Here is a 26,646-nt window from a genome sequence, read left to right as displayed (position 1 = left end):
TATTATATTTAATTTCTGATCTTTTTTTAAATAATGCTGAAAAAATCCAGCACCCCTTCATAGCAATGTCCCTTCCCCCATGAAAACTTTCTTCATGGAAAGATCCTCCCACATAACCCTCAACCCACCCACCCTCCCCCACTACCAGAAAAAATACCCCTGAACACGTCTGTATACTTTCCAATAACCAATAATATATGTTAATATTGGGTAAAGTTCATAACTTTCAGCCCTCCCCCAGGGGACTTCGGGGGATTAAGTCATCCTAAAAGACATAGTTATCATATTTTCGACCATGCTGAACAAAATGGCTATCTCAAAATTTTGATCGGGTGAATTTGAAAAAAATGAACGTGGGAGGGGGCCTAGTTGCCCTCCATTTTTCGGTCACTTAAAAATGGCACTAGAACTTTTAATTTACGTTCCAATGAGCCCTTCCACGATATTATAGGACCACTGGTTCGATACGATCTCCCCTGAAAAAAAAAACAAAAAAAACAAATAAACATGCATCCGTGATCTTTCTTCTGGCAAAAAAAATGCAAAATTCCACATTTTTGTAGATAGGAGCTTGAAACCTCTGCAGTAGGGTTCTCTGATACGCTGAACATGATGGTGTGATTTTCATCAAGGTTCTATAACTTCTAGGGGGTCTTTCCCCCTTTTTTCGAATATCAGCCAAATTTTCTCAGGTGCGTAACTTTTGATGGGTAGGACTAAACTTAATGAAACTTTTATCTTTGAAATCAGCATTAATATCTGATTCTTTTGATGTATCTATTGGTATCAAAATCTCGTTTTCTAGAGTTTCGGTTACCATTGAGCCGGGTCGTTCCTTACTTACAGTTTGTTACCCCGAACTGTTTGATTACCAACAGGCTATAACTCTTATATTTCAATAAACCACGAGATTGAATATCAAACAGTTCGTGGTAACGAACTGTAAGTAAGAAGCGACCCGTCTCAATAGTAACCGAAACTCTAAAAAACGGAATTTTGATACCGATGCAGAAGAATCAGATTTTTATGCTGATTTCAAATATATAAGTTTCATCAAGTTTAGCTGTACCCATCAAAAGTTTTTCGAAAAAAGGGGAAACAATCCCTAAAAGTCATAGAACTCTAATGAAAATCACACCATCAGATTCAGCGTATCAGAGAACCCTACTATAGAGGTTACAAGCTCCTATCTGCAAAAATGTGAAATTTTGTATTTTTTGCCAGAAGAAAGATCACGGATGCGTGATTATTATTTTTTTTTTTTTGTTCTTTGCTTTGTTTTTTTCCCAGGGGTGATCGTATCGATCCAGAAGTCCTAGAATATCGTGAGAGGATTCAAACGGAAATTAAAAGTTCTAGTGCCCTTTTTAAGTGACCAAAAAATTGGAGGGCAACTTGGTCCCCTCCCACGGTCATTTTTTCCCGAAGACACCCAATCAAAATTTTGAGATAGCCATTTTGTTCAGCATAGTCGAAATCTATGTCTTTGAGGATGACTTAATCCCCCACAGTTTCTGGGGGAAGGGCTGCAAGTTATAAACTTTGCCCATTGTTTACATATAGTATTGGTTATTGGGAAGTATACAGGTGTTTTCAGGAGGAATTTCTTTCTAGGGGGGGGGGGGGTCGGGGTTGGAGTAGGGGTTACGGGAGAGGATCTTTCCGTGGAGGATATTTCCTTGGGGGAAGGAACATGTCCATGAAGGGGCGCCGATTTCCCAGCATTATTTAAAAAACGGTCAGAAATTGAATAAAAAAACAAGTTTTTATCAATTGAAAATAAGGAGCAACATTAAAACTTAAAACGAACAGAAATTATTACGTATATGAGAGGGTTCACCCCCTAGTCAATACCTCGCTCTTTACGCTAAAGTTTTTTAGCTCTTTCAAAAGAGCACTATTCTAATTAACCGGCCTTTGTGATTCAGGGGTTTGTGATTCGAAAAAAATTCGAACTTATAGCGTAAAGAGTGAGGTATTGACTAGGGAGCGAATTCCCTAATATACGTAATAAAAACACACGAATATAGGAATTTGTTACATAATTTAATTCATAAGTTATGTCAGAACAAAATTTCGAGATAGCCAATTAGCCAAAAAAGGAAAATTAATATGCGAACTTCATTTTAATTACTCATGTACGTTGAGCCAAAATCAAAGCTGCATTAATTCAAAAGCGTTCAGAAATTAACTAAAAACAACAAATTTTTTTTAACTGAAAGTAAGGAGCGACATTAAAATTTAAAACGAACAGATATTCCATATATGAAAGGGGCTGTGCCCTCCTCAACATCTCGCTCTTTACGCTAAAGTTTGACTCTGTCTAACAACTTTATTTTTAAAAACAATAAAAAACTTCAGCGTAAAGCGCGCGGCGTTGAGGAGGGGACAGCCCCTTTCATATACGGAATAATTTCTGTTCGTTTTAAGTTTCAATGTCGGTCCTTAATTTCAGTTAAAAAAAACTTGTTTTTTTTAGTTAATCTTTTAAAAGACCGCAATATGAAAAGACAGCATATTGTCTCAAATTGTCTGCGTTTAGAAGACAAGCGACAATGAGAATTCATGTATAGAAGCCTGCCGCACACCAAGTGCCGGGGATCGGCGGCAAAGCCACCGGGCCCCGGTACTATATATATATATATATATATATATATATATATATATATATATATATATATATATATATATATATATATATATATATATATATATATATATATATATATATATATATATATATATATATATATATATATATATATATATATATATATATATATATATATATATATATATATATATATATATATATATATATATATATATATATATATATATATATATATATATATATATATATATATATATATATATATATATATATATATATATATATATATATATATATATATATATATATATATATATATATATATATATATATATATATAATATATAAATGTATATATATATATATATATATATATATATATATATATATATATATATATATATATATATATATATATATATATATATATATATATATATATATATATATATATATATATATATATAGTACTGGGCCCCTGCAAGCTTCTATATAAACATTCTCACTATCACTTGTCTTCTAAACGCAGACAATTTGAGCCCTTTCCTAATGTCATGACGTCCAAATGGACCTTAAATTAGAAGTGGTGCCTTTGTAAAATTATATTTTATTTTTTTTTACCTTTAACTTTGGCCTCGGCTTGTCTTTTGTCATTATGAAAGATATATCGCAGAACCTTTGTTTCTTTCAATTGTTAAGGTGGTGCGACAAAAAATTCTTTTTCTTCCAACGATTTACCTAGTCCAGGTTTTTGATTTTCAAAGGTATGGAAGGCATTGACAACCACCAATGTTTCTTTTAACTTTTCAGGTGGTGGGACGAAAACTTCTCTTTCTTCTAACGATTTATCCAGTCAATATTTTTGATTTTCAAAAGTATGGTAGGTATTGATGACCTTATCCAGATCAAAATCTAAACCCCAATCATCTACACTATCATTTTGAATTTGTTTGGCTCGTTACACCTCAGCTTATCTTTCGTCATTATGAAATATATATCGCCGAACCTATTTTTTTTTAACAATGGTATGGGGCCCGCGGCAGGCTTCTATATATAGATTCTCACTGTCGCTTTCTAAACGCAGACAGTTTGAGTCTTTTCTTGATGTCATGACGTCCAAATGGACCTTAAATTAGAAGCGGTGCCTTTGTAAAATTACATTTTTGTTGGACCTTTAGCTTTTGCCTCGACTGTTTTTTTGTCATTATAAAAGACATATCGCCGAACTTTTGTTTCTTTGATTTTCTTAGGTATTTTTGATTTTCTTAGGTATGGAATGTTTCGATGACCTTATCCATGTCAAAATTCAAAACCCTATTATCATCGCTATCATTTTCAATTTGTTTGCTTCGTTACCCTCGGCTTATCTTTCGTCATTATGAAATACATATCGCCGAACCTTTGGTTTTCAAAATAGGTATGGTAAGAATTGATGACCTTATCCATGACAAGATCCCAACCCGAATCATCATCGCTATCATTTTCAATTTTGACACGTTTTGATTCTCGCTGTCCAGGTTGATTTTCATTGACTCGCTGCTCTTCATTTTTAATTTTTGATTCCTTCACTTGTTCGGTGTCGTATGTCTTATAACCGCGTGTGTCTTTGCCCTTCATTTTCATTTTTAACACGCTCTAGTTTTCGCTTTCGCATATCTTCCAACCGCCCGTGTCTTTGCTCTTGATTGATACCTGTTTAGATTTCGATTACTTCGGACAATTTAGCAATGGCCTTTGATTTAGCTTTCCGTATTGTTGTTGTAGCAGTTGATGATCCAGGTTGTCAAATTACACATCTTATCAAGCTTGACAATTCATATGTTGGTTCCACAGAATCATCGTTTATAGTAATTAATTAAAAAAACTTTCCGAAACATAAGTTTTTCAAAGGAAAGTAAAGGCCATTTTAAACTTAAGCTCAGCAGATACAAATGCCTTTAATAATTAAACTCAAAACGACCAGAAATTACTATTAATGAATAAATGAAACCAAATACGAGCCGAGATTAAACAAACACTCATAGCCAAAAACATGCAACAAGCAACGTTATAAATGAATATCTAGATCTTAAAGCGAGTAATGTTTCGATTGAATATGAAAATCAAGCTTAAAACGAAAACAAATATTTTGATATTAAAGTATAAATGAAACTTAAAACGAACAGAAATTAAATAAGCAATCAATGCGAACAAACATACAATATATATTAGTGTAAATGAATAAATCAATCTTAAAACGAGTGAAACTTAAACTGAATATGCAAATCAAGTTTGAAACGAATAAAAATCACTACAAACAAGAGTTTGGATATCGTCTTACTGCAGAAGCCTAAAACCTACTGCGGCATTGGCGCTTTACTGAAAACAATTCTTTGAAAAATTTTCACTTTTGTAACTTTAAGAAATCAAGAATTAATTAAGAATTTAGGGAATAAATATCAGCATATGTATATTAAATTGACAATGCATATTTTTTTAGTAAAAGTAGGGTAAGAGATACCATATTGCGGCCTTTACGTTCCTTCCGGTTTTTCTGGTAGGTATTCAAAGTTCAATGTCCTTTTTTTTAGTGATAAATCAAAACCAGCATGTCTTGTTTCGCCGTTATGCAATTATTTTTTGATTACATCTTTCTTTGCCAAGAGATTTACGCAATTTAAGGACAAGTTTTTCTGACGTAGATTTCTAGTTCCTGATATACAATTTTTTTTTAGGTTAAATCCGTGGTCATTCATCTGTAAGTTGATTAATAGGTTTTTTTTTAAACTTGGCTAATAGGTTTTTAAACCTATTGCTACGAACGCTACATGCATTCCATTTTTGGAACTAGGAGCGAGATTGTGTGATACTATAAGATTGGTTTCGTTTCATGGGTTCATTAATAGAAGGACTAATGTTTTTTGAAAAGGGTAATTACTTCTTTAGTTTACGAGATTTGCGAATTTTTTGCGAAAAGATATTTGCGTAAAGGTATTGCGATGGTTAAGAATGCCTCACGGGTAATTAAAGAATGGAATTCTTGCATCAACAATACAAAGAATAAGCTCAGATACTTAATAGATTTGACGCTTACAAGAGACATTGCTAGAAAGTATTCAATAGCTTAATTGAAAAGTAACGATAGAATGACATTGTGACTTGACCTAGCTTTACCTCGCCGATGTTGTATGTATGATGAATTATTACAGTAATACATATTAATTAAATTTAAACATAAAGGTATTGAATGGAGTTTGATGGGGATGGGTGGCTTGACAGGGTGAGTGACATAGGGGGTCATTTCTTTAAGGTCCTGATCCAAGGGGAGGGTTTGTTATACACGGGTTCAGTTATAAGGGGAGTTCAGTTGCATGGGGGGTGAGTTAAATGGGAATTGAGTTCCACGAGAGTAGTGCTTTGTCATGGTTTTGCCGTGAGGTCCCTTACCACAGCCCCAAAGGGCTCCACTGCTCCCCCCCCACACCCCCCCGAACCCCCGGTCCTCAAAGGTTCTCTAGGCTCCCAAAGGGGTCGTGGTTTACCTTGTAACTTTTACATTCTCTTGATTTTCAAAGTTCCGTTTGAAGGACTCTGTTGTTTTAATACAGTTTGATTTTTTATTTACATGGTGTTCGTTCAAAAAATCGAGAATTTCTGTTAAATAAATAATTCTTATATTTTTTCCGTTCAATTGAAGGCGAGTATTTCTGTTAAATAAATAATTGTTATACCTTTTAAAACTACTTCACGGGGTTTGAGGGGGCTCTGTTGTTTTAAGCCGTTTGATTTTTTCCAAACCCAAAATACATTTTTGTTACATGCTAAATTTTGCCCTTTTTTTTCAAGGAAGCGGATACGTGCAATAACCCCCCCTTCTGAAAAGAAAGCAAGATGGAGCGAAGGTGTATGTGTGTACACACAAGTACACACATTTACACACATGTATACACATTGCTAGAAGGTATTCAATAGATTAATTGAAAAGTAACTATAGAATGACATTGTGACTTGACCTAGCTTTACCTCGACGATGTGGTCTGTATAATACATAAGTAACGTTTGAAAAGTATTGTCAATTTAAAAAGAAATGGCTGAAAAGTGTTTTGAGGGGGATGGGTTGCATGGCGGGTTGAGTTGCACGAGGGTTCAGATAAAGGGGATACAGGTGCACGGGGGTTTCGGTTATACAGGGGTTCAGTTACAAGGGGGATTCAGTTGCACGGGGGTTGAGTTAAATGGGAATTGAGGTCCACGAGAGTAGTGCTTTGTCGTGGTTGAGCCGTGAGGTCCCTTACCACAACTCCAATGGGCTCCGATCCCCCCACCCCCCCCCTGAAGGACCCCCCCAGTCCACAAAGGTTCTCTCGGTACCCCAAGGGGCCGGGGTTTACCGTGTAACTTTTACATTCTCTTGATTTTCAAAGTTCCGTTTGAAGGACTCTGTTTTGATACGGGGGCTCAGTTAAAAGGGAGACTGTTGCACGAGGGTTTCTGTTATACAGGGATTCAGTTACCCGGGGGAGTCAGGTGAACGGGGGTTGAGTTAAATGGGACTTGAGGTCCACGAGAGTAGTGCTTTGTCGTGGTTTAGCCGTGAGGTCCCTTACCACAACCCCAAAGGGCTCCGATCCCCCCACCCCCACCCCGAACGAACCCCCCCGTCCACAAAGATTCTCTAGGCTCCCAAAGGGGCCGGGGTTTACCTTGTAACTTTTACATTCTCTTGATTTTCAAAGTTCCGTTTGAAGGACTCGGTTGTTTTACGAGGGTTCAGTTAAAGGGGATACAGTTGCACGGGAGTTTCGGTTCTGCAGGGGTTCAGTTACAAGGGGGATTCAGTTGCACGGGGGTTGAGTTAAATGGGAATTGAGTTCCACGAGAGTAGTGCTTTGTCGTGGTTTAGCCGTGAGGTCCCTTACCACAACCCCAAAGGGCTCCGATCCCCCCACCCCAACCCCCAAGGAACCCCCGTCCTCAAACGTTATCTAGGCCCCCCAAGGGGCCGTGGTTTAACATTTAACTTTTAAAATCTCTTGATTTTCAAACTTCCGTTTGAAGGACTCTGTTGTTTTAAGCCAGTGTGATTTTTTCTTTACATGGTGTTCGTTAGATAAAGCGAGAATTTCTGTTAAATAAATAATTCTTATATTTTTTCCGTTCAATTGAAGGCGAGGATTTCTGTTAAATAAATAATTGTTATACCTTTTAAAATGACTTTACGGGGTTTGAGGGGGCTGTTGTTTTAAGCCGTTTGATTTTTTCTTTACAGGGGGTTTGTTCAAAAAGCAAGGATATTCCATGTGATTTTTTTTGGGGAGTTTAATGAATTTATTAGTTACCGAGAGTTCAATGACTCCCCCCTCAATGATGTCCAGGGGTTTTATGTTTCCTCCTCACACTGAATTTAGATGGTTTTAGGAATCATCCCCCTAGCCATAACTCCATTCAACCTAGAGCGAAGATATAAAAGTTTGATGAAGTATTTTTCTGCTTAACAACTATATTAATAACTTCCAAGATGATAGCTTTTTGTACATAACTTAAAATGTCAAAATATGCTTACAGTCCTAACAATTACGCGCTGTGATTGGTCGGAGACATGATTTGACTTTCCCACTGGTATTCTATGGCTGGTTATTGACACTACCTAATCTATTGCATGTATTAAATCAGTATTTTTTACGCATTGGAATGATAAACAAGTAGTTAATATCTTTAAAAAAAAAAAGTGAATATGTATTTTTCTAATACAGTGCTTGGACGAAATCATGCGATTGCAGAACCTACTGACTAACTAAAACAGTAAATAATATTAGAAGCCCGTCTAGGTGGTATCTGAATTGGACCTGAATGTATGCCACGCCATGGGGGAAAGGAATTAAATTTCTTCTGAACACTAATAAAATTCAGCTCACGTGCTTATGAATATGCGAGATTAAGATCTCCAGAGAATATTGCACTCAAAGAGAATGCCAACATAAAAATAATCATTATGATAGAGGACAACTCCTTGCTACTGTTGCAGGTAACACATTACCTACTGATACATCCAATCGTCACCTTTCGGGTTTTAGCATTCAATGGAAGATCAATAAAAGAAAGGCCTACTCTTCTACTAATATCGTAAACCATATCTTGTCTACGTGTCGAAACTGTTACCTGTGTAAAAATAATGTGATAATAGACAGTGAAATTGCCAGAAAAATAAAAAAGGCATTGTCAGAAAATATCACGATGGAATATAAAGATGAATCGATGAAAAACAAAGCACCAGCAAACGTTACTGTCATTGATCAAACAGTCATTGAACCAAATAATGACAAAGATGAAAAGCATATTGAGTCTGTTGATGAGGCACCATTAAAAATTGTGTATGACTCAAAATGGAATAATGAATATTCTACTGATTACGAACTAAGAGAAGACAATAGATACAATATCAAGAGATAACATGGTGAACTATTTTATGGAGCAGATTCAAAATGTCCAAAGTTAATCATTGATATTAATAATGTATCATAACATATTTTTGTATTAATATTCTACATAGCATTATTTCATTAAAAATATATTATGCCTTACATTGTTATGTGTTCATTATTTTTAGAGTAAGCTAGCATATCAAACGTTTAGAATGTCAAATAAAACGTCGGAGATGTAAGAAAAGGAATTTGCATACATCTATTGTCAGACACATGGGAACAAATTCTTTCTTGAATTCGCCTCCTGGATAAATAAAAAAAAGAAGAACAGTTCATTATCTGTTTAGGGTTTTCAGACCTAGGTTTTTTAGATTTTCGTGCGTGCTCGACTCCTGGGGTTTATTATTTGAGAAGTTAACTTTAGTATTTTGTGGTTTTACGTGCCTGAAATCTTTAATTAGAATTTTTATTTAGCTGTTTAGGTTTTCAGACATAGTTTTTTAGATGTTCATGAGTGTTCGGTTCCTGGAGGGTTTTATGACTACTCCTCTCAATGAATTCTGATGATTCTATGACTCGTCCTCCTAGCCATAACTCCATTCAACGTTGAGGGATGGTATAAAAGTTTGATGAAGTATTCTTATACTTAACAACTACATTAATAACTTCCAAGATGATAGGACAGTATGACACAGAATTTATCAGTTACCGATAGTTCAATGACTCCTCCCCGCAGTGACTTCCAAGGGTTTTATGACTCCTCCCCACAATGAATTCAGATGGTTTTAAGACTCATCTCACTAGTCATAACTCCATTCAACCTTGAGCGAAGGTATAAAAGTTTGATGAAGTATTTCTCCACTTAACAACTACATTAATATCCTCCAAGATGATAGGACTGTATGACACCGAATTTATCATTTTGAAAAAATCATCTTGCGGTGTTATATTAGAATTTGCTTTTTTGTTATTTTCTATTGATATCCAAGAAATTGAATTTTATCATTTGTTATTGAACTATAATATTTTTTAGTATGATAAAAGCTTGTGGAGTACTACATTACGTTATATAAACAAACTGAGATTCTCTGATAGAGTGATTACACCACTAAATAATACTGGTCAGGAACTGAGAAATGTCCAGCAGGAACTCAGTGATATTTGCAGCTTTTCCGGAGCTGAAGCACTCTACGTAAAGGGTAATATACCTACAGATAAAGTTTTATTTCAAAAGTGTGACCCTAGGATTCCACTTTTCAATCTAGAAGAGTTTAAGTGTCCTAAATTTTAGGTGGGTTTTCACCTTCCTGAAGAAGAGGTTGGGTTCTTCGCACAGTGGATACCTAAGAACATACCTGATCGTGATAAATCCATAAGACATGTTAAAAACTATTCTATATCATGGGACCATCGTTTGTGGATGTTTAAGAGTGAACACTAAGTACTATTTTTATGTAAACATTTGTTGATGGTTTTTTTTTCTTTCTAAAAAAAAAAAAAAAATCAGTTAATACATTTAAGTAATAAATATCTTTAAGCTTAAACCGTCCTTTTTATTTATAATATTTATATTTTAAGCAAGTAACAAAATACTTCCTGAAGTCACCTCTTGGATACACAATGCACAAACTTCATTTAAGAAACTATGAAAAAAATTGTAAGTAAGTAAGTAACAAATTCTTTCTTGAAGTCACCTCTTGGATACACAATACAGAAATTTCATTAAAGAAATTATGAAAAAATTGTAAGTAAGTAGCAAATTCTTTCTTGAATTAACATGCTGGATAAGCAAATACATTTCGTTCAAGAAATTATTACAAAAGTATAATTAAGTAAAAAACTCTATAGTGTTTACATGACTTGGATACACGATGTAGAAATTTAATTCAAGAAATTATGAAAAAATCGCAAGTAAGTAACTTTTTTTTCTCTTTACCACAAACAATTTTCACTTAGCTACATGATGTAGAAATTTAATTCAATAAAATATTAACAAATTCTCAGTAAGTAACAATTTCGTTCTTGAAGTCAACTCTTGGATACGCAATACGTAATTTTCATTCAATAAATTATTAATATATATGTAAGTAATTCAAAAAATCTTTATTGATTTCACCTCTTGGATATACAGTACAGATACTTCATTCAAGAAATTATGAAAAAATCGCAAGTAAGTAATTTTTTTTCTCTTTATCACAAACAATTTTCACTTAGCTACATGATGTAGAAATTTCATTCAAGAAATTATTAAAAAATTCTCAGTAGGTAACAATTTCTTTCTTGAAGTCAACTCTTGGATACATAATTTCATTCTAGAAATTATGAAAAAATTGTAACTAAGAAACAAATTCTTTCCTGAATTCACATGTTGGATTAACAAAATACATTTCGTTCAAGAAATTATGACAAAGTTTTAAGTAAGTAACAAATGCTTTATTGTTTACACGACTTACCTATGATTTTCAGAAGTTAAATTAAGGAAAATATGAAAAAAATTCTCAGTAAGTAACAATTTCTTTCTTAAAGTCATATCGTGGATACGTAATACCAAAAATTCATTCAAGAAATTATTAAAATATTTGTAATCAAGTAGAAAACTCTTTATTGATTTAACCTCTTGGATATACAGTACAGATAATTCATTCAAGAAAATATGAAAAAATCGCAAGTAATTAACTTTTTTTTTCTCTTTATCACAAAAAATTTTCACTTAGCTACAAGATGTCGAAATTTCATTCATGAAATTATGATGAAATTCTCATTGAGTAACTTTAACAAATTCTAACCGGAAGTAACCTATATTATGTAAAATTTCAGCCTTTAAATAATGAAAAAAAATTTATTCCCATGATAACATTCGTTTTGTTTTTCACCCGTGGTATTAACAAAATTGCCATTCATACAAGAAATTATGACCAAAATTTTAATAAATCAGCAAAATCTATAATGTTTTCATGAGTTATATATACGATGTAGAAATTAAATTCAAGAAATTATGAAAAAAAAATTCTCAGTAAGTAATAATTTCTTTCTTGAAGTCAACTCGTGGATACGCAATACGGAAATTTCATTCAATAAATTATTAGAATATTTTTAAGTAAGTAACAAACCCTTTATTGATTTCCTCTCTTGGATATACAGTACAGATACTTCATTCAAGAAATTATGAAAAAAGCGCAAGTAAGTAACTTTTTTTCTCTTTATCACAAACAATTTTCACTTAGCTACATGATGTAGAAATTTAATTCAAGAAATTATTAAAAAATTCTCAGTAAGTAACAATTTCTTTCTTGAAGTCAACACACGTTTTGAAACTACATGCTATTTGTATGCCTTTCCTTGGCAGCTTTCCAAACGAGCGGGGATTCCCCACTGGTTCAAACTCCACGTTTTCAACCAGACTGGTTTTTTTAGGGACCAATCAGTGGAGACATGCAAAGTCGACATAGCTTTATTTCATTTTTTAAGGTTAATTTAGACGTGGTTACGTGCGCGCACGTAACCTAGTCTAAATTAACCTTAAAAAATTAAAAAATGAACTCTCGTGCAACTCACCCCTCCATGCAACCCATCCCCCTCAAAACACTTTTCAGCCATTTCTTTTTAAATTGACAATATTTTTCAAACGTTACTTATGTATTATACAGACCACATCGGCGAGGTAAAGCTAGGTCAAGTCACAATGTAATTCTCTCGTTACTTTTCAATTAAGCTATTGAATACTTTCTAGCAATGTCTCTTGTAAACGTCAAATCTATTAAGTATATGAGCTTATTCTTTGTATTGCTGATGCAAGCATCCCATTCTTTAATTACCCGTGAGGCATTCTTAACCATCTCAATACCTTTACGCAAATATCTTTTCGCAAAAAATTCGCAAATCTCGTAAACTAATGAAGTAATTACCCTTTTCAAAAACATTAGTCCTTCTATTAATGAACCCATGAAACGAAACCAATCTTATAGTATCACACAATCTCGCTCCTAGTTCCAAAAATGGAATTCATGTAGCGTTCGTAGCAATAGTTTTAAAAACCTATTAGCCAAGTTTTAAAAAAAAAACCTACTAATCAACTTACAGATGAATGACAACGGATTTAACCTAAAAAAAAAAACTTGTATATCAGGAACTAGAAATCTACGTCAGAAAAACTTGTCCTTAAATTGCGTAAATCTCTTGGCAAAGAAAGATGTAATCAAAAAATAATTGCATAACGGCGAAACAAGACATGCTGGTTTTGATTTATCACTAAAAAAAAGGACATTGAACTTTGAATACCTACCAGAAAAACCGGAAGGAACGTAAAGGCCGCAATATGGTATCTCTTACCCTACTAGTAAACTCATTTGAATTTTTTTTTCGGTAAAGTACAAATTATATTCTGGCTTTTAGAAAGCATAGGGATTTTGAACGCTAATCACATTAATTTATGCTCGTTTTGAGTTTGACTCTAATATTTATTTTAATTTTTGTTCGTTTTGGGTTTCATTTATTTATTGATACTGATTTGGGGTAGTTGTATGCTTGGTAGATTATATGATAGTCCTGACGCCAGGTGTGGAAAATGTGAACCATGCCACGACGGAATGGGGCTGCTACGAGAATTAGCCTACCCTCCACCCCCTAAATTAACCATGCGGATTCAAAAATACCAATGGCACTTGCTTGCGAGGGATGGAACACTCCGAAACTTGACATTTTATTATATTTTGGTGTTTCATGCAAGAAAATGCAGGTTCCACAAAGTTTGAGGTGCAGTTTTCCGCTCAAATAGAAATGCCTAGAAGCCATAGAATGTTTTCATAACAAACTAACACGATTAGTTACAAAAATGGCATCCATCAGTTCAAGATTTTTTTTCACTGTAATTTTTATTTTCATTTTCAATGCTGTAAGAACTGGAAAATAATAAATTTGTAATATACGAGTAATTCGTTTTCAGCGAAACGCCAATGACTCAGAAGGCTTTAGGTTTTTACAGTTAAAGAAGGGGGCAGTATCCAAATTTTGCTTGTAGTGAAACTATATTTGACCAATCTTGAAAAGAACTGATAAATTGAACTGAATGTTTGATGCATAATGATATTAATTGCTAAAAGCTCATCAGTTCAAAATTTTACTGTAATTTTAATATTTATTTTCAATATTAAGTACAAAAGAAACCATTTGTAATATAATTCGTTTTCAGTAAAGCGCCAATGACGCATTAGGTTTTAGGCTTCTGCAGTGAGACGATACCCAAACTCTTGTTTGTAGTTATTTTTATTCGATTCAAACTTGACTTGCATATTCAATTTAAGTTTCACTCGTTTTAAGATTCATTTATTCATTTACATTAATATATATTTTCGTATTGGTGCGTACATAGAGAAGGGATTAAAAAGAAGGAAATGTTTTTACAATTAATTATTATTAATTATATGGAATTAAAGTTGTTTTTTTTTTGTATTTTACCAGAAGGTATTTTTCGCTATGTATTCATGTTAATGTGTGTTTGTAATTTGCTCTGTTGTAATTTTTCTATTTTCATATTTTTTGTGTGTATATGGCTCTTGGGCTTTTTGAAATACACGATCTATCTATCTATCTATCATAGGAAATCTATTATAATTATCCAATTATAAGGTTAAAATACATACTCCGTGATAGATGCAAAATTGCTTTGGCACACAAATTCCTATTAAGGTCAATTCCAAACAGTCGTGATCCCTTTGTGTCAGCAAGTGAAATGGTCTAAACCCCCTTATTGGAGCTATTTTTTCAATCCATTCATTGTTGTCAATCGCTGTCCACAAGCTTTGCAAGCTGTCTATTGTTCATACATAAGGTTTTTATCAAAGAGGTAATCGTATGAGACTTTGAAAAAAGCCTCATTCGATTTAAATTCAAAGTTCTAGATCCGTTTTTTAAAGTCAAGAATAATCGGACAGTAAGCACCCCCCCCCCTGCCATAAAAACTTGAAACTTTTTGGAATCAAAAACGAACAAAAATTAATTAAAAAAAACTTTCTGAAAAATAAGTTTTTCAAAGAAAAGTAAAGGCCATTTTAAACTTAAGCTCAGGAGATACAAATACCTGTTAAAATTCAAACTCAAAAAGACCAAAAATTACTATTAAAGAATAAATGAAACCAAAAACGAACATAAATTAAATAAACAATGATAGAAAAAAACATACAACAAGTAATAATATAAATGAATAAATAGATATTAAAGCGAGTAATGCTAGGATTGAATATGAAAATCAAGCTTAAAACGAAAACAAATATTTTGCTATTAAAGTATAAATGAAATTTAAAACGAACAGAAATTAAATAAATAATCAATGCGAACAATGTGGTTGGATTACTACTTTGTAATATATTTGGAAGCAGCAAAACAATCCCATGTAAGTAATTTTCCCTTAAATCAGAGAGCACCGGGCACTTTCGGAGAAAATGGTCCAAATCTTCGTCCTCATCCCTACAAAGAGGACACACATACCAACCATCAGGATGTACTATCCCCCTGTCGAACACCATTTGTCTGCTCTGGATTAGAAGGCAATTCACCCAAAGCTGAATCCATCGGCATAAAACCATGGCCGGTAAATTAAATTTAAAATAAATTTCCTCTCCAAAACTAGGCTTAGCCTGACTATAATGATTTAATGTAGTAGAATTTAAAGACAGCCCTTGCCAATACTGAATTTCTTGACCCTCTAAGATAAATCTTACCTGGCTTACTAAATTTGTTGGTAGATCACGGGAACCAAGACCATCATTCCATAAGTAAGCCATTCCCACACTTTCTAGTAATGACCTAATTTGGGATGGCCACAACCTTTTCGAATCATAGCTCAACATCTGATAATAAGCAGCACTTACTAGTCTGTCTTCATTGCACCTAATGATCTTCAACCAAAATATAAGCATCAAAATAGACCTACGTAGTTTTAACGAAAACAGGCCCATATCACCTTTCAGAACCTGTGAATGAGTTGTCTGATGTAATCCAAATAGTCTTTTATAATACTGGAGCTGGAGGGACTCCAACTTCAGTGCCGCTTCTCCGCCCCAAATCTCCGCTCCATACTCTAATACTGGTAAAATTTTTGTATTAAATATTCTTTTGTGCATTTTTAGGCTTTTAATTACCATTATCGTCAGATTTCTAAAAATTGCAGACATGGCCACTTTGCCTCTATTAATTAGTTCATCAACATGACTCTTTAAACTTCCATTATCCGATAAAACAAATCCTAAATATTTTATTGTTTTACTTACTTTAAGTTCCTTATTATTAAATTTAAAATTATAATTACCATCGCCACTTGTTTTCCTTTTTTTAAAAATAACACCTTCACTCTTTTCAACATTCAGCCTTAGTTTTTTCATTTGCAAATAATCATCTATAAGACTCAAAAGCGTCTGCAGATCTTGCGGTGTGCTAGCCACCAAGGCAATATCATCTGCAAATAATAGTAGTGATAGTTTATGGGTCCCTAGACTAACATTCGGAGCCCATCTATTCTCTAGATAATCAACAACAATCATTTATAAAAATGTTAAACAATTTAGGAGAAAGAGTGCTGCCTTGTTTTACACCCAGCTTAATATTAAAAAACCTAGAAAACCTGTTACCAACTAGCACGATTCCACTCACACAAATATACATACTCACTATCAACCTCACAAACAAATGAGGGAGGCCAATTCTAACCAGGGCATCCTTTAATAGCTCTCTGTCGACACTGTCGAACGCCTTGTGGAGGTCCAGAAATCCCACATAAAGACAAGTTTTTCCCTTTCCGTATTTATCAATTAATGCCTTTAAAATAAATATTGGATCTACCGTCCCGTACCCTGTTCTGAAACCTCCTTGTTGTTCATGTATTATATTATTTTTATATAACCATTTAGAAAGCCTGTGTGTTCTTCCCATACAAAACCCCTTCCCATAAGTTATGAACCCCTCTTAATAAGTTAAGCCCCAGGGCATAACTTACAACGCCTACCCCTGGGCCCTTGCTGGCTGTGTCGACAACGGAGGTTTTTTTGTTATCAGAACTTTGAACTATGTTAACAAAATGTCTATCTCAAAATTATTATATAATGCATTTAGGGCGTGGAGGAGGGAGAGGGGCTAGTCGCCCTTCAATCTCTTTTGACTCTTAAAAAGTGAACAAAAACTTTCAATTTTCAATCAAATGAGCCCTCTCTAAAGTTTATACGAGCATCCCTTCCATAAGAAATAATATGAAGGATTCGGAGAATCCTTAAGCTACAACCCTTGCCCTGAGGGCTTTGGGGGAGTTGTAATCCTCAAAGACCTAGTTTCCAGAACTTAAAACTACGTTTAATAAAATGGCTGTCTTAAACTTTTGATTGGATGTGTTTGGGGAAAAGGTGGGCGTGAGAGGGGGGTTATTTTGACTCAAATCACTTTTGACTTATACAAAGGGCACTAGCCCTCGGAATTTCCAATCGAATGAGCCTTTTTCGAAGTTTCTACGACACCGCCTTCTATAAAAACCTTATATGCCCCCAGGGCATAACTTAAAACCCTTGCCCTGAGATTTGTGGGGGAATGTCCCATCAAAAACATTTTTTCTATTTGGAAATCAACTACACTGAATAAAAGGGCTATCTCAAAATTTTGATTGGATGTGTTTGAGGGAATGATGAGCGTAAGGGGGGGGGCTAAATGCCCACCAAACACTTTCGACTATTAAAAAGGGTACTAGCCCCTTGAATTTCCAATTGAATGTGCCTATTTTGAAGTTTCTACGACGACGCCTTCTATAAAAACCTTATATGCCCCCAGGGCATAACTTAAAAATCTTGCCCCGAGGGTTGTGGGGGAGTGTCCTCCTCAAAAACATATTTTATATCTGGAAATCAACTACTCTGAAAAAAATGACCATCTCAAAAGTTTGATTGAATGTGTTTGGGGTAATGATGGGCGTGGGAGGGGGGGCTAGTTTCCCTTCAATCCCTTTCGACTATTAAAAAGGGCACTAGCCCTTTAATTTTCAATCGAATGAGCCTGTTTTGAAGTTTCTACGACAACACCTTCTATAAAAACCTTATATGCCCCCAGGGCATAACTTAAAACCCTTGCCCTGAGGGTTATAGGGACGTGTCCTCCTCAAAAACATATTTTCTCTTTTTAAATATTGGTAGTTTTATCAACTCACAATTTGTTTACACTTCTTTTGAAAGATTCATAATATTATTAATATAAAAAAAGCTTCACTCTCTCAAATATAGTCTAATTCTAAAGCCTAATAAAATAGCAGTGGGTTAGGCTAATCGAACGTAAAGAATTCATAATATATCTATTTACCCAGTATACTTATCAAACAGATCGTGGTAACGAACTGTAAGAAGCGATCTGACCCAATAGTAACCGGAACTCTAAAAAATGGAATTTTAACAACAATAGATACCTTAGAAAAACTAGGTTTATATTTTGGTTCCAAATATATAAAATTTCATTATGTTTAATATTAACCATCAAAAGCAAAAAGCCAGAAAAAATTTGCCTAATTTTCAAAAATGGGAAAATACTCCCAAAAAGTCAAGGATTTTTAATGAAAATCGCACTATCAGATTCGGCTTATCAGTAGAGGTTCCAGGCCCCACATGCAAAAATATAGAATTTCGTATTCTTTGCCAGAAGAAAGATCACCTATTTTTTAAACACGGGGCTTTTAGCTGTTGGAAAAACTTTTTATTCGCCTTTGTTCACTGGCACTAATTCGCTTAAGCGTTAGATGTAAATTTTAACAAAAATGTAGGCAAAGCTATGATTATACTAGCTTAGCCTGGGAATAACTAATGTTAGTTCCTGCAACTTAAATCTTACCGCTTTCATTTCAAAACTACTTCAGCACAGATTAATGACGAAAGGATAAATTTCATTATAATTGATTAAATGAAGTATAAGTGTCACTGTGCTATTAGACCCATATGCTGGAATATATTCCATGGATTTGAAAAATTGTTTTTTTGTGTTTTCATTCAAAACAGTAAAATCGCTGTCTCCCTGCATTTTCGTGAATTGATGCCCCTAAAAACTCTTGAAATTATTATAAGGGGGACCAACCGAGCAACAGACAACCGTCGAACCCTCAACATGCCAGTTATATCTCCCTTTCACCTCAATGCAAAAGTGATACCTCAAAGCTGTGATTCCCAACTTGGGGCGATTGAACCACCGGTAGGGCATGGCAGTATTTTGGTGTGTCATGAGCAGGACCTGCACCATTTGATTGACCATAATTTAGAACCTTAATTAAAATTAATAAAAAGCAAGGTTTTTTAACTGAAAGTTTCAATACCTCGCTCTTTACGCTAAAGTTTGAATTTTGTTCGCATCACAAATCCATGAATCACAAAGGCCGTTTAATTAGAATAGATAGCTCTTTTGAAAGTACTAAAAAAACGTTTGCGTAAAGAGGGAGGTATTGACGATGGGGGGTACCCCCTCATATACGTAATAATTTCTGTTCGTTTTAAGTTTTAATGTTGCTCTTTACTTTCAGTTGAAAAAACTTGTTTTTTCGTAAATAGCGTAAAGAGCGAAAACCGAGAAGGACAATGGCCTTCGCGCGCATTTAGAGCAATTTCTGTTTGTTTTAAGTTTTAGAGTTGCTTTTTACTTTCATTGGATTGCAGTTTTAGTTACTTTTTTTGAAGGATTAATAATGTGCATGTAATGAAAATAGAACCACACAGGAATATTCTCTTCGAGCATTAAATATTAAGATAATACTTCGCTATTTTTGACGAGGTTCTACAGAATCTATATCGAGAACAAAATATACCATGTTAATAACTAAGTTTTTGTAAGTATGTGAAGTTCAATTCCTTTCAAACATCGAACAAGTATTAAAAAAAGAATATAACAAGATGAAGCGTTTTACTTCAATAACTAAATAATACGTCTTCTTAAAAAAGTAAATAAGCTAAAGCATAACATAATTATACGAAGCCAGGCAATAAAAATAAAACTGTGAAATTGAAAAATACTTACAACTCGATCACATCTATATGACCTCATAAAATATGTAAACTTTTATCTCGGAAACTCCTCTTGCGTGAAAAATGGAAGTGAGCTTCGCTTAGGCCAAGGTCGAGCCGCAATTTTACAGTCAGTATTTTTTACATAAAAATATTAAGGACAGATAAAGGTTTACGTGAAACGTAATTTTGCAGAGCTGTTTCGCATTTGGAAGTTGTGCCATTGTTACAAGACGGCAGAGTTCTTCAAACCTTATGCAATTTTAATTACGTCTTCAGTAAGTACAATTTCAATTATCTAACTACTTGATTAAGCCGAGCGACTTGTTAAACCACAAAACGACCCAGGAACAACAATGGGGGGGGGGGTCCCGTATCGAGTTTTAAAAAAAAATTTTATTGTATTTTCGTAGCGAAAATGCCTTTTTGTATTTAGTTGAAAAAAAAAAAATTGTCCTCCCCAACGGGATCCGATTTTCAGAAATCACGTACATCAGGTGACAAGAATCAAGTGTGGAGAAAGTGTGCCAAGCGTGATGGAACTATAAAAAGTGTTGCAGTGACAATGCCACATGTAGTGGGACTGTGCGGCACACGTGGCACTTCGAGGTGTATGCCAGGTTGTAGAGAGTGGGCGACCCTTTGGCGATCCCCAAAATTTAGAAAAACCTATGGTACTTATCTCTTATAGCCACCACACTCAAGAAGTGAAGTTAGGTTAATCCCAATGAAATATACCGAAAAATGATAAAAATATAATACTCTAGTAACAAAATTATGGAACTACAACAGAGAATTATGGACATCAGGCCACCCAGAACGCATTATATTAAATTATTTCTAACATAACCTAACCAAAATACCAACTAAAATATTTAATTAAAATTTACCTATATTGTAGTGTATATATACTCTCTCACGCTACGCTGAAAGAAACTACAGAAAGAAACCGGTTCTGTCATACCAAGAACTTCAGTATGGTGGTTATAACAGATAAGTACCACATATATTTGCCCCTAACCTACACTTCCGTGAATTGATGCTAATGGGCATGCCTAGCTAGACCCCCAAGCCAAGGCCCAAGTCCAAACAGACATCTGTGTTAATTGCAGGAGATTCCGTTTTCAAGACGGTAGATCAAAGTTTAAAAATACAAATTTTGGGTTTTGTCTAAAAAAAAGGCAGTAGCATTAGGTGAAGTGAAATAAACAAGAATAACAATTGCTTAAAATAACATGTGAGATTGTGAGAGCAGTGGCATGGCCAAGCTTTTAATGCTAGGAAATTTAGTACTATAGATCCCTTAAACAATTTGAGTTTAAATGTGAAACATGCAACACTATGAACCGCTTTACCTCCCCTCTGGCAAAAGTTTAAAACAATATAACATCAAAATTGAGAAAACTTTACAATATTTTTTTTTTATATTTTTAGCGTTCAAAGAGGGAAGGGATGCTTCAGATCAGCCTGTCTGCGGTTAGAAGACAAGCGACAGTGAGAACCCATGTATAGAAGCCTGCCGCGTGCCGAGTGCCGGGACTGGCGGCGAAGCAAAATAACAATACATTCGATTGAGTAAGAAAATGAATAAGAAAATAAGAAAATTCGAATGAATAAGAAAATCAAATATTAACCAAAAAAAGGGGAGAAAAATTAAAATCTGAAAATGTGAAAATAACAACAAAAAGGGATTACTTACAATACCATGTGATTGAAGGCAGTCAATATCTTGAAAATAAGATTCTTCCTCGTCAAGAATGTCAGGAACTATTTCTTCAACCACTTGATCCTCCATCATTTTCCCAGAATTCTTTTTCTTTTAAATAGAATATATAAGCCTCTTAAGATACTGAAAGAAGGATAAAGTACATTTAATTGACAGTCTGATTTGGTCATGCACAGATCGTTACACTAGCAACATTCAACGAGTAGGAGTATCAAAGATTTTTTCCCAGGAAGGAGGGACTATATGCCGCAAAAACCCATGCTCGACAATTATTTTCCAATATTCTGAGGTATTTCCAGGAAGTGTTTCCATTAGTGTCCTTTTTTCCGTATTGCCTTTCGAAAGTACGTTATTTTTTAAGTTATTCCTATTGTTTATAATATCCCTGATATAATGTTTCAGATTTGGACAAAAAAATAGTAATAACAATATATCTTCGAGACCTCAAAAATATCTCCTTCCAAATCAAATCGTTCAAGTGCATACAGAGTACCAATTAAGATTCTGGGTATTATTATTTTCTTTCTTTAAAGCTGGATTGACCCTTGGATTTTCCAGATGGAAAATTTGTAATAACATTCGAACTTAGCTGCAACTGCAAACGTCTTTGTGAAATCATTTTCTCAACTCAAACGAAATGTCCGTAAAAAGCAAAATATGAAAAATACAAAATATTTCCCACATTAAAAATATGGAAAACAAAAGTAAATATTGTATTGTTTTCATTTGTATATTTTTGACAAATAAAATAAGGAGGAACAGGTTTCTATAGCCTTCTAAGAAGTACCGGGTACGCCCCGTCTCCGTATTCCAATAAAGAAAGGATCTAGACAGTTTCTCCATGGCAAACAATCTTGTTGTACATACAAAATATACAATTCCAAGCACTAGTTTTGCATGCTCCATGCTGAATAAATTTAAAAATATCTCTTTGGAGGGTGAGGGGTGGGTGGGCTCTGAATAATGAATTAGTTCACTTGTGCGGCGTCACCGAAATCCCACAACTTGGGCCAGTTCCGCAGCACCGTTTGGTTAGTTTGGACTGCGGCACCAAAATTTCGCAGCTTTGACTCAGAGTGTTCGTGCACCAGTCAGGAATTAGCTTGTTCGTGCATCAGATCCTGACCGAGGGGGCTCCTATTTCAAGAAATCACGTCCACTAGGCGACACCGTTCGGAAGTGTCCCCAGCGTTGAAGAAAGTGTGCTAAGATTGGCAGAGACTGTGACAGGCGTGACGAATCTGTGTGGCGCACATGGCGTCTAGAGATGCACACCAAGTGGCAGAAAGCGGGCGCTCCCTCGATAAGGAACTTAACTTGCTTTTACACTGAGACCTAAAATCGTTGCATGTTTCTGACTTAGAAAATAATCAGCGTGGCTTATAATCTGCAATAAAGCTGATGTTAAATGGGGGAGGGGTTAGAGGCCTCATTTGTAGCTCCAATCGTAAATATTTAAATTCTTTGCTTGATTTTGATTTGATAAGGTCCAATGTGCCCATATTTTCCTGCAAAACTGTATCTGTGGAGAATGGACCCCTTGAAAAATGTGGGACCCTTAACCCTCTGGCTTCATGGATATGTCTTCTAATGGAGCCATGTTTTATTAGCTTTTCAGCCATTTTAAGAAAATGGCTATCACAAAATTTTCAATCGAAGTCATATAGGTTACATCAGTACCACGAAAAAAGGGCAAGTCACTAGGGTTTGCACTCTGATCCTTTTCAATTTTTAAAATGGCACAGGAAATGTAAATTTTCGATTCTAAAGAGCCACTCTCAAATTTTACGACTCCCCATTCTGTACAAAGCAGTCGAGCAAACGAATTCATGGGAAACATACCGTTGAAAATTCAAGTATGCTTCGTGGGCACCCTCAACGTGGGGAGAATGTTTTCCCTCCTTTAATGGTGAAGTTTTGAGATATAGACTAAGAACAAAGGACACTTTTTTAAGGTAGGGAGGATATACTAGCCTAAGACTACTATGGCTGTCCGGCTGGACACAATGATAAGAGAAAAATCGTCAAGTTCCTCAGCCGGTGAAAATGAAGTATTTTGGCAAGAAACCATACGTTTATCAATCCCCTGTACCCAGTGGCGGATCCAGGGGGAGGAGGGCGCCCCCCAGCGTAGTCTAAAGTAGTGTAATTTACTTAATTAACTCAAGTTTGCGTTAATTAAACTTGCTCCTAACGCAAGTTTAGTGGATCAACCTATTTTGCCCCCCTCCCCCTAAAAAAACCCTGGATCCGCCCCTGCCTGTCCCAAAAAAATGAAAGAAACGGAAAAAAATCTATCTAAACAGACATTTTTATCTTGGTAATATTATCAGGACTTTTACTTCAGGAGGAGAGCTCCAAAACTAGGATTTTATTAGCTCATAGCCTTTGCCCATTTAGAGCATATATTAGGTCTTGCCAATATATACGTATGTATTGCACTTCCCCTGTTTAGCCCATACATAAGGGAATGGAATGTGTTTTGATATTTGGCGAATTGTTGTAAAATAGTTCGTCATTATGACCTTTTCAAGCCACGTCCGGTGCAAATGTAAAGCTTGAAAAAGTCACAATGCAAAACTTCTTTTTTTTAGTAACAAGTCGCTCAATACGGAAAAAAGCTATCATCCTAATGTACGAGCTAAATAGGCAAAGTACAATAAATACGTAGATTTCAAGGTTTAATGACTGGTAAGCATATGGACAAAAAAGATTCCATTTTTCGATGCCACTCGATTAAAAGCCACACATATAGAACACTAGCCTACAAGATGCAAATATGTGTTCGAACAAATCTTATTCGTTTCTTGGACTGTCTAGTCCTGGTGGCGACTAAACCTATAGAGTTCAATCCGAAATATTTTGATTCTTGTCATTAGACGAGAAATTTGCTGTTTTTTTTTTGTTTTTTTTTCTCTCTTTTAGTTGTCATCTAGCCAGATGAGTCTTTTACTAGACTATCCCATTTTTAAGAGAATCTTCCGTTGTTGGGACGCATTCCGAATTATAAACTATAGAGGGAGGAAGAAACCACCCAAATCTTCTTCCCCACTTTTCAATTGCCTACCACGTTCGAAACATTCAAGAAAATTGGGGGGAGAGGGCGGAATTTTTTTTTTTAATCAAGAAAGGGGAGGAATTAATTTGCCGTTTTTTCAAATTTTCAATGGAAACACAAATAAAAGACAGGTACTTATTTAGTAACCGATAAACACGCGACAATTGTAATGAAGATCAGATAGGCATTTTACCAGGTAATGCCTAATCGCTTTAAAACAAAGGGTTTCTAACTCTGGGAAATATATTTAAACTTTAGTTTTTTGGGGTTAAAAGGGCAAAAAAGGGAGCCTAGGTTAGGTTACGTATTTAATATACACTATGTTTTACCCCCACTTCCCTAATGTACAAATATATAGCCCAAATTCGTTTCTAAACTATTATATTTTCCTCCTATTTTGTTTTATTACATTAGCATTAATGAAATTTCACTTCTCGCGTGTTTATCGGTTACTAAATAAGCACCAAAAGGCATTTCCCAATGAAAATGCTCCCAAAAAGATATTTTGCAAAATCTAGGGTGGACCCAAAAATCTAGGGGGAGGCCCCTCCCCCTTTAACATCACTGGGCCTATGTAACATAGCCTACAAGTATCCCTCATTTGAGAAAAGTAAGAAATAAAGGCCTAAAACGCATATGCATAAATGTCTTTGGATCTGATGAAGTAGTAGGCTAGCCTAAGCCGAAGGAAAGAAGAGAAGTCATGGACAAATAGGCCTATGTACTTTTTACCAAGTGCTACGACATTTCCTTTGGTAAATTTTTCGTTATTCATATTATTGACTTACGAATAAAGTAAACATACCACTCGATGCCTCTTTTTATGCTCTTTCCAAATATATTAATCATTTTTGTCGGAAATGAATTTCACCCCCACCCTTATATATACCAATTCAGGGTATATATTTGCATATTAGGGGGGTGGGGTAAATTTTATTTCTGATGTACATGAGAGGTAAGTTTAAACTTTCCCCCCCCCCGCCCCCCTAATGTGCAAATATATACCCTGAATTGGTAAATATAGGGGTGGGGTGGGGGGTTTGTAAAATTCATTTCCGACAAAAATTATTATACTATTTGGAAAGAGCATAAAAAAGGCATCGAGCGGTATAGGCTACTTACTTTATTCGCGAGTCAATAATATGAATAACGAAAAATTTACCTTTACTTTTTTTCTGTTATTTCTCCTTTGCGTAGCATAAGCGGATCCATCCCCTTCAAAATAATTCGATACGCATGTGCAGAGCCGTTCCAAGAGTTGGTGGTGTCGGGGGCAAAACTAATTAAAGTACCCTCTCAAATATAAGCAAAAAAGCCGAATCAAAAGGGGAAATATTATCGAAGTTGGCAGCCCTCGAGCCACGGCGCAGCTTGCCCCAATCACCTCCCCCCCTTGAACAGCTTGCACGTAGCCTATACCTGTTTCAAATATTCTCTGCTACCCTGAATTCTTCACCTCGTAATGTACAAATCCTCGATTCACCACTGGTGTAATGAGTAGTTTTATACCAGTTCTCCTTTCAATGCTAACTAATATCACTAATTACTTCCAATTTAATAATTCCATCCTAAGCATTACCTTTTCTAGAAACAGTAGGAACAAAATTATCCCTTTATATTAGCGAGATGTTAATTGACTAGTTGTCTAGTTGCCTGAGGTCGAAAAACCGGGTAAAAGATTTTGGACCGAAGCTCGATTCTGATTGGCAGTCTATAGATGCGTTTTTATCGCCGCGCCGTTTTATTGTAGATTTGTACTCCGGTCCACTGAATATTTGAATTATTCTAACCGGCAACAAATTTACGAAGAATATTTGAAATACACTGATGACTTAATCTTT

General features: G+C 34.9%; 1 protein-coding gene across 1 annotated transcript in view; it reads right to left on the bottom strand.

The window, feature by feature from the left end:
* The window catches only part of LOC148953903 (meiotic recombination protein DMC1 homolog), a 117,500-nt gene extending 91,072 nt beyond the window's left edge, over positions 1-26,428 (bottom strand). The window contains exons 1-2 of the mRNA XM_089085687.1: positions 26,385-26,428; positions 21,721-21,870 (exon numbers count right to left, since the gene is read on the bottom strand). Coding sequence (XP_088941813.1) covers positions 21,721-21,819 — 99 coding nt within the window. The 5' untranslated portion in view covers positions 21,820-21,870; positions 26,385-26,428. The remainder of the gene's footprint in view (positions 1-21,720; positions 21,871-26,384) is intronic.
* Positions 26,429-26,646: the final 218 nt, after the last annotated feature.

The sequence above is a fragment of the Artemia sp. Qi Xiang Cuo genome, chromosome 3 (genome assembly GCF_049724085.1).
Source record: "Artemia sp. Qi Xiang Cuo chromosome 3, ASM4972408v1, whole genome shotgun sequence".
Taxonomy (NCBI): Eukaryota; Metazoa; Arthropoda; class Branchiopoda; order Anostraca; family Artemiidae; genus Artemia; species Artemia sp. Qi Xiang Cuo.
Note: the sequence above shows the minus strand (reverse complement) of the source record. Positions and strands in the feature narration are given on the sequence as shown.